Source organism: Engystomops pustulosus, chromosome 9 (genome assembly GCF_040894005.1).
Source record: "Engystomops pustulosus chromosome 9, aEngPut4.maternal, whole genome shotgun sequence".
NCBI classification, from domain to species: domain Eukaryota; kingdom Metazoa; phylum Chordata; class Amphibia; order Anura; family Leptodactylidae; genus Engystomops; species Engystomops pustulosus.
In genome coordinates this window covers 33,152,598-33,173,371 of record NC_092419.1, presented here as the reverse complement: position 1 = coordinate 33,173,371, position 20,774 = coordinate 33,152,598, and the positions used below count along the sequence as shown (strand labels likewise).

Sequence of the window (20,774 nt, the reverse complement as noted above, 5' to 3'; positions counted from 1 at the left end):
CTCCCCAGTAGCCTTTTTACAAAATTTACTTATTATGAGAATAAAAGTTATCGAAAAAGTGCGGGGACGTGAGGATAGCCCTAAAAAGGCTACGTCCTATTGATCCACCTACCACCCGATCTACCTTTATAGGTAGATTCGTGGTGGAAGGGTCCCTTTAAAGATACGATTCTCATCTTTCTGGCATCAAGCTTATGGTTCTGTGAGCTACAGAACTGGACATACATGCAGTTAAAAAATAGGTGGGAAATGGATCTTTACCTGCAGCTTGCATTTCCAACTAAATATTTCGCTACCTGTAGGTATAGTAAAGCCAAAGATAGAAGTGACACTCTCCCTGCAACCAGTAAAATTGACATGAAAATGAAGTAAGAAGAGTTAAATTTGCCCGACTTTGGTAAACAGGGGAGTTTCACACAAAAGAGGGAATTCTACAAAGGACTTTTTATACTGTACCTGAGGGGACTAGTGGTTAAGTGAGGGTTAAACCTGGTGAAAGTTTCCCTTTAATAAAATTTCTCTCATTGGGAGACATTTGCATGAAAGGTGAAAGAAACTAAATGGAATTTCCCTGGAAGGTATTTAGAGTCTCTTATTCAATATCATAGGAGTTTGTACATGATCTTCCAGTAATTTTCCAAGTGATTCATGCACATGGCTGCCAAGAAATGTGGACGCCCATTAGTCCATTGCATAGGTACTTGTAAGGTCAGTTACCTATCTGAAGTGGATCATAGGTGGTTGACTTCCAACATCTGGCAGCATTTACAAATTCCTCTATTCCAGAGGGTGCGTTCACACGTTGCAGTTAAAACTGCATTGCAATCAGCTTTGACAAGGTTTTAGGTTCAGTTTTGTCAATTGAACAGGTGAAAGACATGAACTGAACGGGTGAATGACATTTGTGGAGCAGGTTTCCCTTTCAAAATCAAATTCACTCGTTCAGTTCATGTCTTTCGCCTGTTCGATTGACAAAACTGCACCTAAAACCACCTCAAATCTGATTGCGATGCAGTTTTAACTGCAACGTGTGAACGCACCCTGAGAGGTTAGCCAATGTGAGGATATTATTTTAAAATGTAAAAGTAATTTTTTTGCGTCAGTATACACTGCTAGAATTGCATTACATTCCTAGCATCCATGTCTTTTTGAACCGATGAAAGTAGAATAGGTGGGGATGTCCTATTGTTTTATTTATCTTCCTAATTTACTGATATAAACATGTGATTTGTTCTCTAATAAACAAGAATATTCTTCAGAGCACTATGGGTCTTAGGTTGATGGCACACATGGCATTATGAACGCGTTTTTGAACGCGTCAAAAAACGCATGCGTTAAAAAAAAAAGATCCGTTTTTGGCCCGTTTTAATTAAGTTAATTGGTCAAACCTGTCAAAAACGAATGCGTTTTCCAAAAACGCATGCGTTTTTTAATGCATGTGTTTTTTGACGGACTACTTAAAAACGGCCCAAAAACACGTTCAAAACGCCATATGTGCCATCACCCTTAGGCCTCTTTCCCATTTGCGGTTTTCACCGCATGTTCTGTGTGTGCTATTGATGCGCAGAACTTGCATTGCACTCTGACCCATTGTAATCAATAGGTTTTTTCAGAGTTGCTTCATTTTTCACGCACACACATGCTTTTTTTTTGAACGCACGTTTAAATCTCAGCGTGCTCTTCTTTTGCAAGTCACGTGCGTGAAAAATGCACCATACAAGTCTATGGAGATGCAACAAAAACGCATTGCACTCTGAGACACATGCAAGTGCAATGCAAGTCCAATGCATTTTTTACTGATCAATTAGATAGAGCTCAGTCCTGAGTCTTTTTTACGCGCGTTATCTGTGCATGAAAAACGCATTGAAAATGCATTGAAAACCCCCCCAAAAAATGTGTGTGAAAAACGGAGACACTGAACAAACTCTGATCGCACCCTGATCAGACACTTGCAACGCAAGTGTGAATGAGGCCTTAGCCTAATTTGATTCTATGAGCTCCTATTAACCCTTAATTCGGTACTGTATAGAAAATAGAAATCAAAGGTGGATTCCACAAAAACAAATATCCAGCTTGGAAGATGTTTTGGGTGTACAAAAACTGCCTGCCACAAGCTGAAGTGTTCCTGGCATGGGATTTTATCTATATTCATTGTGAGAGATTTATCCGAAGTCTCTGAGGTAAAACTGTTTTAGTTATCCATGGTAACCAGTCACAGCTCTGCTTTAATATTATAAACAGCTGTTGGAAAATGAAAACTGAGCTCTGATTGGTTGCCATGGTCAACTTCACCGGTTTTTACCTCAGACACTTCTGATAAATTTACCCCATTATCTCCGCAAAGGTGACATTTGACTGTTGTAACTCCTAGGTCTTTCCAAAATGTGATAGATGAGATATTAGTAGCAACGTCTAGAACATCTATAATGGCATGAAAGGATTGGGAAAACTCCCACTCTTTTTGGTGAAAGCCATCAAGTTGCTTGTACAGCAGTTTTTTGATAAAGTAAAATTGTGACTTAAAATTTCAACTCAGATTTTGCCTAATAAGTATTGTTTGATGCCAAGCTAAGTTTAGGTTGTTGCTTAGGTTGCAAAGTAGTTTAAAGGAAACCTACCACTTGAAGTGGCAGGTATAAGGGGGAACTACCGAGCACCAGCTGAGGGTGAGCTGGTGCCGGAGCTTAGTTTTGTTAGTGTTTTAAACCGCAGCATCGCGGTTTAAAACACTTTTTAAACTTTATGGCCGAAGCTGCTTCGGCGCAGGGAGGTACACGCTTGGCGCACCGTGCCCGCGGCTCTCATTCACTTCCTATGTAGCCGCGTGCACGGTCGCGCGCATGGTGTGCCGAGCGCGTACCTCCCTGCTCCGAAAGTGTAAAAGTTTAAAAAGTGTTTTAAACCGCGATGCTGCGGTTTAAAACACTAACAAAACTAAGCTCCGGCACCAGCTCACCCTGAGCTGGTGCTCGGTATGTCCTTCTTATACCTGCCACTTCAAGTGGTAGGTTTCCTTTAAGAATTGTTCTGAGAAAGACATTGGGGCACATTTACTTATCCGTCCCATTGCGTCCACCGATCCGGAATGTCCGACAAGGAGCTGCCGCGATTCACTTACAGCGTGCGCCCGATTTCTTGAATATGTCGCTTCCCCGCTCAGGTCCGCCGGAGTTCACCATCTTCTTCCCGGTGTATGTAAGTGCATTGTCTTGCGACACAATTTGAATTTTAAATTCCGCGGTTTGTCCGAATCAGTCGGGTTGTCTGATGGCCACGTCCCCGGATTTGTGTCACATGCAATGTGTCTCAGTTAAAATATAAGTCGATATGAAAACAACCATAATAAGCAATGGCTATGAGAAATCACGGAACCACGGACATGAAAAACAAGGCCAATGTGAAAGAGCCCTAAGGCCATGTTTATGCAGTAGCCCTGGAAATTGGTTTATAATGAAAGAATGTGCAAAGTCCGACAGAAAACTGGCGCAAGGACCTTAGTAAATGTGCCCCATAGTGTCAGCACTATGCAAATGTCATAATAGTCATACCACACAGATGACACATCTGGCCTGAATACATTGCACACAAGGGCAGACTGCTGTGAACGCTGCATTAATAATCACTTAATTGAATGATAGATGGAAATATTAACCCAGAATTATGCCTTTAATTATAATTGGCAAATATCAATGAAGTTTAAATAGCAATAAATAAAGGATGATTATTGTTATATAAACCTAATAACTATGAATGATATATGATCTTGTATCCTTTGAATTTAACACTTTTAACTTTTTCTTTTTACTGCAACAGAGGGTGATAGAGAAAACATGGGTGGAATTAAAAATAGATTTAATTTATCATCAACTTGATATCAATAACATCACAGCGACAATTAAGGCTAAATGCAATGACAAGAGCAGTGAATCGGTCACAAAAAGTCATTTACAGTTGGCACCAGGTAATGATGTACAGTATGTGATTCTCAACTGTGTGAAAGGAACAAAATCTTATCTTCACTAATTGTCGGTCTGCAGCATATTCCGCATTTGCAGATACAGAACAGCTAAGTTTGAGGTGTACAGTTTAACACATGTAACTTTGTCACATATCATAGTAGAGTGCTTCTTTCTCCACTTACTTGGCTCTGCTCATGCTCCCTACATTTTTGTTGGCTGAATGAGTAGCACTTCTGCCTTGCAGTGCTGGGGTCCTGGGGTTTGAATCCCACCCAGGTCAACATCTGCAAAGAGTTTATATGTTCTCTCCGTGTTTGCGTGGGTTTCCTCCGGGTCCTCCGGTTTCCTCCCACACTCCAAAACATACTGTTAGGTTGTGTAGATTGTGAGCCCCCAGGGACTATGTGTGTGTGTGCTATATAAATAAAGAATTATTATTATTATATATACTGATATATGTGCTAAATTCCAATGAGACGTAAGATTATGAAGAAATCTATGGAGGCGTGAGAGGGGAGGGGGGCAAAGTCATGATACCCAACAGGATGACACCCGGCAAAGACAGCTGTCAATTACAGGATAATGGTGTTGCTACACGTCACATTTTTGGACCATTTTAAAGCATGTGTTTTCAGTCTGTTTAAAAACACATGCGCTTTTGAATGTTTACCATGTGTTTGACTGCTTTGAACCTTATCTTCAGTGTAGGCAGCTGTGAAACAGATTAAAACCAGTCACACTCATGGTAAACATTCAAAAACTTATGCGTTTTTTAAACAGACTGAAAACGCATTCTTTAAACCAAAAATGCAACATGTGGCATCACCCTAATGAACCTATTTATGGGCCGTTTCAAAGCAGTCTGTAAAAAAAAAACGCATGCGTTTTTCTGAAAAACGCTGTTTTTTTTAAGAACATATCTGTTTTTGACCCGTTTTAATTAAGATAATTGGTAAAACCGGTAAAAAAAACTGATGCGTTTTTAAGAAGTCTGTTAAAAAACGGATGCGTTTTTGAAAAACGAATCCTTTTTTAACAGACTTCTTAAAACGTCCCAAAAACGGGTTCAAAAAGCCACGTGTGAAGTTGGCCTAAGTCTGCAGCGGGGGAAATTTCTAAACAGAGAACAATCCAAATCACAATTATAGAGAAATGCTGTAATTTATGTAAAGCTTGGTGAAAGATTTGAAAAACTTTAATATTACTAGTGTTTTATTTCAAACAAAGCAATGATGGGAGTTTCCTTCTCCAGCCAGTTGTCTTGCAGTCAGAGACAGTTAAAGAGGTTCTGCAGTGATAGAACCTAACTTACTGATTGGTGCGGGTCTCAGTGATGGGACCTACAAGAAGCACGAGAACAGGGGTCCATTGCACCCCTGTTGCACCCGAGATGACTGGAGCACCCAGTTGCACATGCACCGGCTGCTCCATTCATCTCTAGAGCGACGCACTCTAAATCTCTGTCAGCTCCATAGAGATGAACAGAGCAGCCGGCGCATGCACTACTGACTGCAACTGGGTTGCAACTCGCTATGAGCAGAGACGTCCTTTAAGAGAAGGGAAATGGACAAGTTCTTGTAGAACAGAGACAGGACAGTAACAAATGTAATATGATTTGTCATATTACAGGTGATAGAGAAGCAGTGGTGAGAAATGTCACCTGTGTTTGGCACTATATGGACACTATCAGCTGCACTTGGCTCCCCCGAGAAGATACCCCATCCAACATTCAGTACAGATTGTTTTATTGGTGAGTATTAGATATAATCTCTTGAAGCAGCCAAGTCTTGGTGTGAAATACCCTCAGGTGGGTGTGATATATCCTTTTCAAAATGTTCCTCTTTTTATGTGAAATATAACCCATTTACCTATAAAAATATCATTAACAAAATTATATGCAAATCAGGAGAGAAGAGTCATGCTGAGAGGCTGGAGGGGGAGTTTCACTTCAGATGCCCCAATCTTCAGTACTTTAGTATCATAAGTAAATCTCATCTTTCAAGTAGCTGCAGGCTTGTGGATCTGTGCAAGTATCCTTCTCCATCCACAGAATGTGTTAAATTTCTCCGCTACATGGCATCTTCTTATTGTAGTGTTTATTATGTGGAGCATTTTCATCTGCTGCCCGGCACCCATTCATGTCTTCGTGTTGGTATTCCTATGTTTGGTATTAATATATATTTAATAAATTTGGATTGTATTGTCTTTGACTGGCTTATAGTCTCAGTTTTATTGTTTCGGTAGTCTACTAGTTTAGTTTATTGGTTTAGTTTTATAATAATAGCTTTTTGGTGTAATGTGAATTTTCAGTTATTATAGAACATTTCTTTACCACAATTCTTTTCGCTTTTTGTTTGTTCATCTCCAATAGCGTCAGAAGGAATGTTGGAAATTATAGAGCACATCGCTCGGCACTCCCATTAACAGTCGGTGATAGTGGTGGAGATAACAGAGCATCGTGTTCAGCAATTTCTAACGCTATTTCCACTCTACCTATTAATGTGAACGTAATCGGTGGGAGTCCCATCAGTCGGACACTCATCAATCAGCTAGCTATCCCCTGTGCACAGGATAGGGGATAACTTTACAATTTGATCCTACTCCTTTAACATTGGTGGTCACAGTACACTATATAATATAATAAGAGATTGAGGGACACATTCTGAAATAATGGCACAATGGTTCTTTCAAATATTGCTGTAAATTTGTAAATTAATAAATGTAAATTTTAGGAAATATATTCCTACAAAAAGTACAAATCAATCTGCTCAGCCCACCCTTGGTCGATAGTATACTAGCATATCACACACCATATTAAATGTAATAGGTTCCCTCTAAAGAGGTAAAAATTGAGTGCTGCCACTGCTGGAGAAGTGTGGTATTGCAAGACGCCCATATGCAATCCGTCCCTTTTCAATCATAATTTTTCCATTTTGGAATAGAAGGGATAGGGAGACAGACAGAAACTATATGAAGCATTCACAACAGCTGGAATAGGCAGAGATTATTGACAGGGTCGATTCTAGCCTTTTGGCTGCTTGAGGTGAAAATTTAAATGGTATATACAGCCATGCCAACCCAAGGAGATAGTATATACTGTCAACACCCCTAGTAGATAGTAAATACAGCCACCCCCTAGTAGATCGTGTATACAGCCGTACACCGCCCAGTAGATATTATATGCTCCCAGACACGCTCCAGCAGATGGTATATACAGCCGGACAAACCCCATTAGATAGTATATACTGTCATCACCCCTAGTAGATAGTATATACAGCCACCCCCTAGTAGATCGTGTATACAGCCGTACACCGCCCAGTAGATATTATATGCTCCCAGACACGCTCAAGAAGAAGGTATAGACAGCCGGACAAACCCCATTAGATAGTATATACTGTCATCACCCATAGTAGATAGTTTATACAGCCACCCCCTCCTAGATCGTGTATACAGCTGTACACCGCCCAGTAGATATTATATGCTTCCAGACACGCTCCAGCAGATGGTATATACAGCCGGACAAACCCCATTAGATAGTATATACTGCCACCCTAATATATTCCCCCAGCCTCTTCCCTGACACGACTGCCGTGTTGCACGTTACACTCCCAAACCTCACACATGAGAGGAGCGGGATAGAGGGGAAGCAGTCTGGATCTCCCCTTGTGAAATGATTACGGCATCTGAAAGTAGCCATACCTTTGTCCTTATATAATTCAAGCCCTGCTCCTGACTGCTGCTGGAGTCAACTTTGGTCTGTGGAGCACAGATCTGTCTGTGTCACTTGAAATATACCGCCCCCTGCTGGCAGGAGGAAGCTGCCGCCGGAGGCAAAGTCTTCACCTTGCCTTATGGTCGGTGCGGCACTGATCAAAGACACAGTAAAATACCATAACTTTACATTCTAACAAAAGAACCTTAAGAATTACTCACTGGGATAAAAGTCTATTGTGTTTATCTGCTCAATGTTTTTTTATTTCTTTTCACACAGGGAAAACCCTAAGACTTTGCCAGAATCACCTCGGTAAGTAGATCACGTATTTAATTTGTTCCATGTCCAAAATTGTCATTATATTTGTTTGTGCAGCAATGAAGAAGATGCATTTAAATAGACATTGGAAAACCCCTTTAATGAAAAGCTGAACAAATATATGGAAGATCTAAATCCAGTCCAGTTCTGCATTTCTGCCCATATGGCTTAACCCCTTAAGGACACAGACCTTTTTTTTTCTCACTTTTCACTCCCCACATTAAAAAATCCATACATTTAAAAATTTTCCGTGTACAGAGCTGTGTGATGGCTTATTTTCTGCCTAACAAATTATAATTCTCAGTGATGTTATTTATTATTTCATGCCATGTACAGGGAGGCTAGAAAAAAATTCCAAATGTGGTGAAATTGATTAAAAAAAAACTTAAACCCCCTTTCATGTGGGCTTAATTTTTACAAGTTTCACTTTGCACTACAAATAGCATCTCTGCTTTATTCTTTGATTTGGTACAATCACGGTGAAACCAAATTTATATAGCTTTAACAAGTTTTCACAAATTAAAGATCTCTTTGCACAATTTATGCAAATTTGCAAAAAGTCCCATTATCCCCCACAGAGTCCAAGAAAAGTGTAAAATGGGTCCTAAAGAAGGTTTTGTGTACTTCAAGTCAGGCATGATGTCTGACCTACCGTATTTTTCGGACTATAAGGCGCACTGGATTATAAGGCGCACCATCAAAAAAATGCCTGCTAAAACATCTAGGTTCATATATAAGGCGCACCGGATTATAAGGCGCACCTGATTATAAGGATGAATGACCAGCAGGTGGCAGACCTGTGCACAGTTCAAGGCAGCTGTTGTCTGTAAGTACGGTTCATATATAAGGTGCACTGGACTATAAGGCGCACCTTTGATTTCTGAGAAAATCAAAGGATTTTTTGTACGCCTTATAGTCCAAAAAATACGGTATATCCACTGTGTCCTTTCAGGGGGCATATATTATTGCCTTTTTATTTACCTTGCTGCTCCTATGAACATTTTTTTCTTTTTATGGGCGCACAATTTGGGCTCCACTTGTGAATCTGGCACTAAGGCCTCTTCCACACTAGCGTTGCGTTTCACGTCAGGGTGCAATGCGTGAAAAACTGACGTTTTTGCTGCGTTTTTGTTTCATTTTTGTTCGCGTTTTTTTGCGTTTTCGTTGCGTTTTTCACGCGCGTTTTTTTAAGTCAATGGGACTTTTTCAAAGGGACCAAGGTTCGGGAATAAAATGTTTTATTTAATTGAAAAAGAATGTCTTCTGATAAGATAGCAGATGTATGCAAACATCTACAATCTATTCTTCACTGTTCCGCGTGCGTATATTATCTCCCGACAAGTTAGCAGATGTGAAGAACAGTGAAGAATAGAATAAAAACAGTGAACACAGTGAACACAGGATCATTTAAGAGAAAAACACAGTGCAGAACACAGTGCAGAATAGATTACAGATGTTCGGCACATCTGCTTACTTGTCGGGAGATACGCGCGGAGCGGTGCGAACAAAATAGCATGTGAAGAACAATATATATGTGTGAAGAAGACATTGCAGATGTATGGAAACATCTGCAATTTGTTCTTTACACACATATATATTGTTCTTCACATGCTATTTTGTGCGCACCGCTCCGCGCGTATCTCCCGACAAGTAAGCAGATGTGCCGAACATCTGTAATCTATTCTGCACTGTGTTCTGCACTGTGTTTTTCACTTAAATGATCCTGTGGTCACTGTGTTCACTGTGTTCACTGTTTTTATTCTATTCTTCACTGTTCTTCATTGTGTTTTTTTAATTATTTGATCGTTCGCGAGCAGGGGAAATACTGTTATAGTGGTCACCTAGCAACCCTTACGTTTAAAACGCATTGCACTCGCATTGCACTTGCAATGTTTGCGAGTGCAATGCGTTTTTGATACGTCCCCATAGACTTGAATGGGGCGTGAAAAATGCGCGTGAATCGCAAAAATAGAGCATGCTGCGATTTTGACGCGCGTGCAAAACAACGCAAATGAAGAAAGACCCATTGAATACAATGGGACAGAGTGCAATGCAAGTTCTGCGCGTCAAATGCACGCGTAGAGCTCGCGCGTGAAAAACGCCAGTGTAGAAGGGGCCTTACTAAGATTTTGGAGATTGATTGTTGCATATGGAAATACTGAACGCAGGTGAAAAGGAGAGACTACACATACATTCCTCTTACTAGCACCCCCTAGATTGCCTTATGTAAATTCAGTGACTGGGAGCCTTCCCTGGACTTGAAGTGAAGTTGCTGGGAAGCTATGTTAACCCCTTCACGACCAGGCCATTTTCCGTTTTTGCTGTTTTATTTTTCACTCCCCACCTTCAAAAATCTATAATTTTTTTTCCATGTAAAGAGCTCTACAGCTTGTTTTCTGGATAACAAATTACAAATCATGACAGTATTTAACATTCCAAACCATACACTGAAAAGCATTAAAAAAAAAATTCAAATTGCAGTGAAATTTTCTTATGGGCTTGGTTTTTATGGCTTTCACTTTGTGCCCCAAAGTGTCTCCTTTATTCTTTGGGTCAGTACGATAACAGGGATACTAAATTTATTTAGGTTCTATAATATTTTCATACATTTACAAAATGTAAAACAGTTTTTTTACATGTTTACCTCTTCATTTTGACATATTCTGGCGCTAATAACTTATTTATACTTCAGTGTATAGAGCTGTGTGTGGTGTAATTTTTTTTTCCGACTCTTGATGGGGTTTTCAATCCCACAATTTTGAGGACTTTACAGTCTTTTCATCACTTGTTTTTTTTTTATTTTATCACCTGTAAAAGTGATAAAAAACTGTTAAAAACATTTAATAAAAACATTTTTCAATAAAAAGAATTAATTAAATAAAGTTAAAGTCCCCTAAACACAAACATTCCCTATACACATGCAATAAAGTTAAAAAAAACCACAAAATCACCAAAAAAACCTCCCACATATTTGGTAATGTCGCGTCTGTAACAATCCGTACAATAATTCAGAAACATTATTGGGCCCGCTCGGTGAACGCCGTAAAAACGAAACCCGAAAAACTTGCCAAAAATGTAAATTTTTCATAAAATCTCTACACAAATAGTGATCAAAAAAAATTATGTGCACCAAAATGGTACCAATTGAAAGGACAACTTAACACATAAAAATAAGCCCTAAACCAGCTCTGGCAACAAAAAAATATTAAAGTTACGTCTCTGAAAAGATGGCGATGCAAAAACAAATGAGATTTCCTCTATATTAGTTTTTCTCCAGTAAAATTGTAAAAATAAATGAAAAACTATATAAATGAGGTATCACCTTATTCGTAGTGATCTATAGAATAAAGATAATATAGTATTTTTAGTGTATGGTGTACGACCCCCAAAAATTACAAAAAGAAAGGAAACCAAAATTGACAATTTTCTTTTCACCCATACATTCAAGAGTTAATAAAATCTCTTCAATAAGCTAATGACCCACTAAAATGAAGTATTTGTAAAGTGCATCTCATTTCACAAAAAATAAGTCCTTATATGTCCAAATTGCCAAAAAAATTAAGATTGTATAGCCAATAAAAAGTGACAATGCATAATCTGCTCTAAACGGCACAGCTTTTCTTCGATGCCCTGGCGTGTGCCCATACAGCAGGTGACCACCACATATGGGGTATTGTTATACGCGGGAGGGATTGGGTATCAAACTTTGTGGAGCGTTTTGGTATTTTATCCACTGAGAATTTGTACATTTTTTGAAAAACACATTAATTTAGCCAATAAAATGTACTTTCAAAATTGTATCCGATTTTGTTTTAACCCCTGTAAAACAATGAAAGGGTTAACAAACTTCATAAAAGTTGTTTTACATACATTGAGGGGTGTCGTTTCTATACTAAAAAATCGCACCTAACATTCAAAGGCCCATAACATCTTACAAAAATAAGAGTATGCATAAAAAACCATGTCCACATAATGTAGACATTCGGAGAATGTTAGTTATTACGTTTTTTTGCTGTTATGACTATGTGTGGAAAAAGTAGAACATTTTGAAGTTCGAAAATTGAGAATTTTTCCAAATTTTCACCAAATATCTGATTTTCTCATAAATAAATGCAAAACATACCACCAAAATTTTTCAACTAACATGAAGTACAAAGTGTCACGGGAAAACAATTTTAAAATCACTTGGATATGTGAAAGCGTTTCAAAGTTATAACCACTTATAGTGACACAGGGCAGATTTGAAAAAATGGGCCGTGTCAGGAAGGTGAAAAGTGGCTTCGGCGTTAAGGGGTTAAGCAATGCCCCCTCCTGTACATAATCCCTCACATTTGGTTGTGCCAATAACAATGGGCCCTGCATCACCACAGCTTATGTTCCTCCTTGTCCCTACACCTTGGTTATCCTGCTGCTGCCCCTAACAATCTCCCCCAAATACTGTAAGGCTGCGCTCACACGTTTTGCTTGCATTTAAACAAAACCAGATGCTCGTTACCCATCACATGTATTTCACTGGAAAACATATGAGATCAAACCGAAGCCTGTGCCTAATGTCATGTGTGAACGCACCCCAAGAAATGTGCCCCACACAGTTACCCTCAGTAATGTGCCCTAAACAGCCCCCCAGTAGTGTCCCCCACACTGCTCCCCCTCAGAAATGTCCACCACACAGCCCCCCCAGAAATATGCCCCACACGGCCCCCCAGTAAGTAATGTGCCCACACAGCCCCCCAGTAAGTAATGTCCCCCATACAGCCCCCCCTGAAATTTGTCCCACACAGCCCCCCAGTAAGTAATGTGCCCACACAGCCCCCCAGTAAGTAATGTACCCACACAGGCCCACATGTTCTCCCCCTTACCTTTGCTGCTATTATGTTTTCCCCTCACCTCACTACTGCAGGTCTGTGCATTACTTTCCCCTGCCGGTCATTTGATCATGACATCATCTCAGGTCCTACAGCCTAGAGAGGCTAGGACCTGCTGGGGAAAGTGATGCACACGTTCTCATCACGATCAGGGTTTTGAGGACACGGATCATGATGATAGAGGGGAAGATCCCCGGGCAAAGGGACAGATGTCCTGCTGACCCAGGGAGATCCGCCCCTGGAGTAGGGTTAGAATAGGGTTCATACACTGCATCCCATAGACATAGACTATACAAACTAAATATGGGCAGTCACTTTCACGGTTGGGTGGGGGTGGCGGTGGGGGTGGTAACAATTTTTATTTATAGAAAATAAGCTAAATTTCCTAATAAAGTACATTACAAAAATGTCAGTCTTGCTAAATGGAGCAGTTTGCTAAAGCCTTTGTGAATCATTGGATATATACCAAGTGAATAAAAACCTACAGGGAAGTGATAAACTTATTTGTGATCCTATTTTAATCCAAGGTAGAGCCATCGACCAGGTCCATACCTATAAGTATCTAAGTGTCATAATCCATGATAAGCTACAATGGACGGCGAACAGCGACGGGACAGTCAAGAAAGCCTTCCCCAGACTGTGCTTCCTCAGGAAACTTAAATTTAACGTTCAACATCTGTAACAAAATCCTAAAGATGTTTTACAAGCATTATATGCCACGTCATTGTCTGCTGGGAAAAGTCAATTAAAAAAAAAGGACTGTAGCCAAAATCACCGTAAGGTCACAAAGAATTGTATGCGATAGCTAGAGACCAATCAACAGCATTTGGCAGGTCAGGAGTAGCAGCAAGTTTATTTCCATTACAGGAAACGTATTTCACCCATTGCACCAAGTATTACTCCAACAGAGAAGTGACTGATGTAGGCAAATCAGCTGCCGAACTACAAGGTTTCGAAACTCCTTCATATGGAGAGCCATCAATTTCTACAATACATGCACTCAAAGAGCAACCAAACCAACTTAATAACCCCCACTTGCCCCCTCCAATAAAAGTCAACCCCCAGACCATATTGTACCCCTATTTCCTGTGTTACCGCTGTGTTCCTGACTTTGTCTATGATTTTTCTTTTGTGTACTCTAAATGCTGGAGCCATATACAGGAGGTCCCCTACTTAAGGACACCCGACTTACAGACAACCCATAGTTACAGACAGACCCCTCTCACCTTTCTGAATGCTTTCTGAATGCTTTACTATAGTCCCAGATTGCAATGATTATCTGTAAGGTGTCTGTTATGAAGCTTTATTGATAATCCTTGGTCCCATTACAGCAAAAAATGTTTAAACTCCAATTGTCACTGGGGCCAAAATTTTTTTTTGTCTGGATCTACAATTATAAAGTATACAGTTTCAACATACAAATTCAACTTAAGAACAAATCTCCGGACCCTATCTTGTACGTAACCTGGGGACTGCCTGTACAACACAACATGCTTCTCAGCAAAGTCTAGCCTTTTGATTCTTTTTGCTTATAAGAAGCTTTATTGCATTGTATTGCATAATGGAATATCAGCTCCTTGCTAGGTTAATATCATGGAACGTTGCTTATTTGTGTTTCAGGCTTCAGGATTTAGTACACAGTGGAACAGAATGTCAGGATTATTTTCCTTCTGATGGAACGTATTCCGGATGCAAGTTCAGATTTGAGTACATGCTGAAGGATTCTAAGCAACTAATGTTTGCAGTAACAGATGCATCATACACTGCAAAACCTTTCTTGTATTTTGCAAAAGCCAACGACATAGGTAAGTGAAATGAAGGACAGTTCTCCTTGGATACTACCACCTCTGCTGTAGTGATTGCGCCAAGAAAAACATTGTTTACACATATGAAATTCTGGGACTTGCTGCATGTCACTTAACCGTCGGACATCTCAATAGGGGGGGTTGTAACCAAGGTCTGCTATCTTGTTTTTAAGCAATATCATGGCTATATTTATAGGAAATTATCTTCACAAATGTATTTTTAATTACATACAATTAAAGAAATGTATATGCATGGTCCTGCATGAAAATTCCTGGCTGACTGAGAGATGAATGAAAGGAAGGAACCACATGTAGTTGAAGAAGGTTCTGATATACACTTGCATTCACTCTGCCATGTAGCTGTACGAGATGTCCCACTACTGCTGCAGAAAACATTCCTCAAACTACAACATTTCCTCCACCACTTTACACTGACTTCTGTGGGTTCAGTTTTTCCCCAGTTTGTTTATGAACATTATGGGGCTCATTTACTAAGAAGAAGATGAACCCTGTCGGTCACTGCAGAGTGGGCTTTCAGTCCAAATACTTTTAAATGTTGGAATACTGTATGATGAGACAGATCCTTACCCTGTTCAGTGTGAACTGTCGAGCAATTCCAGCTGCAGTGCTCAAACGATTACCCATGGAGATTCCCTGCATTGTCCTGTCCTCTCTTGACTTTGTCTTTCGGAGGCAACCAGCCTTCTTGGGGGACTTGCATGAATTTGTGATGTTGTAAAGATGCCATATTCTAGAAATCTTGGAACAACCAACTTCTCTTGCTGTGGCTGTTAGGGTCACCCCTTTAGCCTTTTGGACAACCTGCTGCCAGAGGGTTTTAGTCACTTTACGATGCCCAAATTATGTTACTACAGATCAGCTCCCATTTTTTCCCATTGTTATACAACAGGGGCACATGAAGGATGAGGGTTAGAAGATAACCGTAACTCCCTTCGGGAGTTATTCACTACTTTACAGGATATTTTACAGGAAGCTGCCATTAGGGGGAGCTGAAGGCATATTTATTTTTTAGCTTTCATTGACTCCTTAGTTTATAACACGTGGAACCTGTCACTAGTTTTTACTTTTCTGAACTACTAGCCCCCACAGGTAGCGTATGAAATGCTCTTTTTAGAATTCCCTTTCTTATATGAAATCTCACTCCCTTCTTTATAAAAAAAACACTTCCCCAAGAACATTCTTTTAAAATGACACCAAAAGCATTGAACTACTATAGAACTGAAGATAGAGGGCATCTGAAGTGGTACTCCTCCATTTAACTTATAAAATTGACTCATCTCAGGCAAAAAATGACTATTCTCATCTTATTTGCATATGGTTTCGGAGGAGATGATTTATAGGTGAACGGGTGAGATTTAATTTAAAGGGGTTGTCCGACTGTTCTAAAGATTTATTAGCCGGGCTGGGGAGGGCTTTATAAAAAAAAATAAAGCTGTGCTTACTGTACCTGCTCCGGCGTTCCTGGTGTCCCGTACTGCTTTCCATCGGAGCCATGTTCCTGTTTGTTTACAGGGGCACAGAAGCTCTGCTCCGACAACTTCCAGGCAGCCTGTTACACCAACCCCTCGTACGTTAACAGAACAGGCCATCCGGAAGTTGTCTGTATCCCCGTAAACAAACAGGGCATAGTACAGATGGACCATAGTATGGGACGCCAGGAGTGCCGAAGTAGGTGAGTACCCCTTCAAATGAGAGAATGCTGGAAAGTATAAATCATACACTACATAAGGGGACTAGTAGTTTACTGGGGGAAAACCAGTGACATTGTCCCTGTAAATAAATGTAGTACATAATATAAGAAAGTCATTCTTATCAATAAGTGTGTTAAATGGAGGCATCCTGATGGAGCTGTCATTCGTTGCACTATTGCAATACAGGCATGTAATTTGCTTATTGTACAGCAGAATATATATATATTTTTTGACAGTATAATAAGTGCAGTGTTATTGTAGTGTTATGGTAGTGTTAGGCTGTTTCACCTGGATGGAAATGGGAAGGGTGAGCGCTGCCCGCCACGGTTTAGTTAGACACTGTGGTCCACATTTATTAGTGTTTGTGCAGATAAAAGACAGATAAAATGTGCACTAAAAGGGGCTGTTACTGCTTATTCTGAGTTTGCGACACATTTATTACTGACGTGTGCCACAATTCTGTAGTGCACACTTCCAGAGCAAGAGCAGGGGCGCCAGATTCATGATGACCGGGCGCCAGTTTTGATGAATCTGCTGCACTCTGCACACTCCACAGGCAAACTGCACATAGTACAGACTGCACTGGTTTTGATAAATGTGCATCAGTGAACATATTTTATCCCTAAGGGGAGCCTGAGTCGGCCAAAATTTGTTTGGTTTCCCACCCATTGAATAATGATGGCCTATCTTTCAAATATTGCTATCAACAGGTGGTAGCTGTAGAAGTAAAGAAAATGGGTAAATTACAGGGCCAGATTATTGGGTGGGCTCCTGGGGCACACACCCCTGGGACCCCACCAATTTATTACTAAGAGGGAGCCCACACCAGCCGCAATGTCTGAGTTCCGCATGTGGCGGCAACGCTGCTCACAGATACAGATTAGCTCACAGCTGACACAGAGGAGGTGCCACCGCACGCTAAACCCTGACATCTCTGCTGGTGACTCTAGGAGCAATGCACTCCCAGGGTCACATGACTAGTGGATAGTGAGCAGGAGGCCCAGCTCCCCAGTGACATCACACTTAATGGGTCACATGACTAGTGGATAGTGAGCAGGAGGCCCAGCCCCCCAGTGACATCACACTCCCAGGGTCACATGACTAGTGGATAGTGAGCAGGGGGCCCAGCCCCCCCAGTGACATCACATTCACTGGGTCACATGACTAGTGGGTAGTTAGGAGTATTCTGCAGTGCATAAACTTTTAATAACTTTGCGAAAACCATTGAATCTGATACTGGAATTAGTAAATGTGCTATTTTCTTCAAGAATAAGCGATTGCTGTGTGTGGAGGTACTTACTACAATATTATTATAACACACAATTATGTCCTGTGAAGAAATAAATCCATAAACCCAACAAATTAGATCTGAGGTCAGTTTTTGAAGTCTGCAAATGGCTCTCAGTTGTATATATTAAAGTTCACTTTTTTTTAAATACAGTGAAGTTCAGAAGTCCAGTTATCACCCACGTACAAGTTAATGGTACATATGTGTATATCAACTGGACCATGTCTCCCCATCACATGGCCTCATCTTTGCCGCATGGCTTCATATTCGAGGTCCATGATGGATGGAATGAACCAAAGCAGGTAACTCTCTTTATCTTTATCAAAAACTTTTATTTAGACAACATAATCAACTGACCAAACAGTCCAAGATCGTTCATGATGAGGACATACCTTTGCCCAGATACAATTCTATAAGCACACCTAACATCAGATGCTTAGCTAGGGGATGAGCATAGGGGGTCCCCAACCAAGGTATACAAATATTACCAGCAAACATTGTCTATATAGTGGCAGTTACTGGTTCTCTTCAGACCCCCTTATTATTAAAGAGAACCCGTCATGCAAAATAACCCCCCTAAACTAAATATATTTTCATAAACTGCCATTAGAGAGCATTGCCTCTATCCCTTCATTGTCCCTCTACATGCCTGTAAACCTAAGCAATGAGGTCCTAAAGCTGTATGCAAATGACCTGTGAAATGTCCAATGAGTCATTAGCATATTCAAGCTGTCCACTCTATTCATGAGTGGGAGGCACAGCCACACCCCCAGTGCTTGACTGACAGCCTGTATAATGGTGTGAGGCTGTATAATGATGTGCTTCCTGGTGCTGGCGCCCCCTGCAGCCTGTGTGTATATAGGAGAGATACAGCAGCTCCAGGCAGCCATGTTACAGCAGAAGATTCATGTGTATCTGATGTCTGTGTCTCTCACCTGTATATTAGGAGGATGCAGCATGTCAGCAGATGCAGCACACACTAGCCATGCTTTACTACATTACACACAGACATGAGCAGGGGGAGGAGAGGGGAGGGGGAACAGGGGTGACATCACTGCCTCTGACCATGTGACCAGCCTCATTTACATGATAAAAAATAGATGATTTTACAATGAATAATGTATGAAATAACTAGATAAAGGCTGGGATGGGATCCTTGTGAGCTGCTCCAACAGGTAGAGGTGACAGGACTAGTGACACAGACCTGATGACAGGTGTCCTTTAAGGTATAAATGCATAGAAGAACGCTTCCAGGACCCTCGAAGGTCCTCCAAAGGTCCTTACACTGAAGAACTGAAAGCAAACAAAGTGACCCCCCCTTCCCCGAAAAACTCGTAGGCAGTAAATATCAAACCATGAAAACTAATTAGACTTATGGGGGTCCAAAGGTTTTTTTATACAGCCCAGGGCCCCTGGTATTCTTAATCTACCCCCTTCGTACCCCTTTGCTACCACTTGAAATGAATGTAGGGGTTATTAGTAAACTCTTCCTTTTTAATGCTACTTGGAAAAATAAAATTGACAAAATAATTGACATTAAAAATGTTATCTGTTTTATTAATTTATTTTCGTATGGAATATGTTACTTGTAGATCTACAATGCCCTGTATACCAGCATCCCTTACACTGGTAACACATTGAGAATTAAGGTGCGGGTAAAGTTTTCACCCTCTAGTGAAAGCAATATATTTTGGAGCGACTGGAGTAAGGAAAGTGTTGTTGAAGGTAAAGTATTTAGAAACAAAAAGGCGAATGGTCCTCTTGTTAGTATTTCTACTTACTCACTATCTACCTGTCTGTACTTTTCAGGGAAAGACAAAACTACAACATCCATATTATTGCTCATCCTAATTCCAGTCGTCGTTATCATCCTTGCAGTCTTACTGCTTGTCTACCTAAAAAGGTAAACTTTTTTTTTCTGTGTACAGGTGTGTACTAGTGTCAAGACACCGGACCTGTTCGCTAACTAAATTTGTATACTTAATCTTATGCAAAAGTAGTGTTTGCTTACTGATAGGGAACCGAGGAGCTATGTGCATTAGTAAAAGCTATGAGCCATCGTTTATCTGGGCAAGTCCAGATGTCGCTCCTAATCACTGTCTGAATAGAAAAAGCTCCATCACAGAAATTGTTCCAAGCACCCGCAGTACAACTGATATGCACATTGGTTGCTTTTGGCATAAGGCTTCATCAGGTGCATTAGGGGGGCAGGGTTTGACTGTGACCATTGATTAACCACTTAACGCATTATGATTGTATGTCAATAGGTGCGTGTCGGGTGCCGGTGCATGGAGAGCTCATGGGCTGAGCCCTCTCCATAGCCGGTAAATCTTTGCTGCATATTGCAGTACTAAGTACTAGATACTAAAGTAAATCCTAGTGTTACAACAGATGTAGCAGTGTTACACTGCTAGCTTTATCAGAACCCTCCAATAAAGCTAGCAGACACTGCCGCGCTGTACAATAGGAACGCCGGACCGCGCTCAAAGAAGACCCGAGGCTTTGATGTCGATGGATTGCAGCTCCCCAATTACTTCACGTCATGCCCATGCACTGCCATCTTTTTGAAGCGTTGCCAGCAGTATATTGCAGAGGGCTTAGCCCGTGAGCCCTCTCCATGCACCGGGACCCCACGCGCGCCATACTACTACAACGCTTATCGGTAAGGGGTTAGGACCAAACTTCACATGTATCAATAAGGAAAAACCACTAAGATACATCTGCCCAGCAGAAAAGCCAAGAAAAGTTCCAAAAAACAGACAGACAAAGCCGGACTTAGGAGACATGTGCCCCATTGAGTGTTATCAGGCACAGTATATCCTGTTATTCTATTGCCATATAGACATCCCGAGCATTTTGAATATGTGTTACATCTCTTGCTCATTTATGTCATAAATCTCTCTTGGTTATGTTTTTTTATGGACTATACCATGTGCTATATGTTGCCATGTGCCTTTTTTATGGGTGACAGGTCCTCTTTAAGTGAATTTCTCCAAAGTCTCCAAAAGTCGCATTCAGTTAAGCTAATTTCTACACCTGGTCAGTGGAGGCTTAGATTTACTAAAAGTAGCAGGAGAAAGTATAACCTACACTGAGTGAACTGAGGATTGGATAT

General features: G+C 40.7%; 1 protein-coding gene across 2 annotated transcripts in view; it reads left to right on the top strand.

Moving 5' to 3' along the window:
* Positions 1-20,774, top strand: part of LOC140076959 (interleukin-13 receptor subunit alpha-1-like) — a 62,238-nt gene that overhangs the window by 36,403 nt on the left and 5,061 nt on the right. For both annotated transcript variants that reach the window (XM_072123770.1, XM_072123771.1), the window contains exons 3-9: positions 3,814-3,961; positions 5,589-5,709; positions 7,951-7,983; positions 14,475-14,659; positions 17,813-17,961; positions 19,252-19,384; positions 19,469-19,562. In XM_072123770.1, the coding sequence (XP_071979871.1) occupies positions 3,814-3,961; positions 5,589-5,709; positions 7,951-7,983; positions 14,475-14,659; positions 17,813-17,961; positions 19,252-19,384; positions 19,469-19,562 (863 nt within the window). The remainder of the gene's footprint in view (positions 1-3,813; positions 3,962-5,588; positions 5,710-7,950; positions 7,984-14,474; positions 14,660-17,812; positions 17,962-19,251; positions 19,385-19,468; positions 19,563-20,774) is intronic.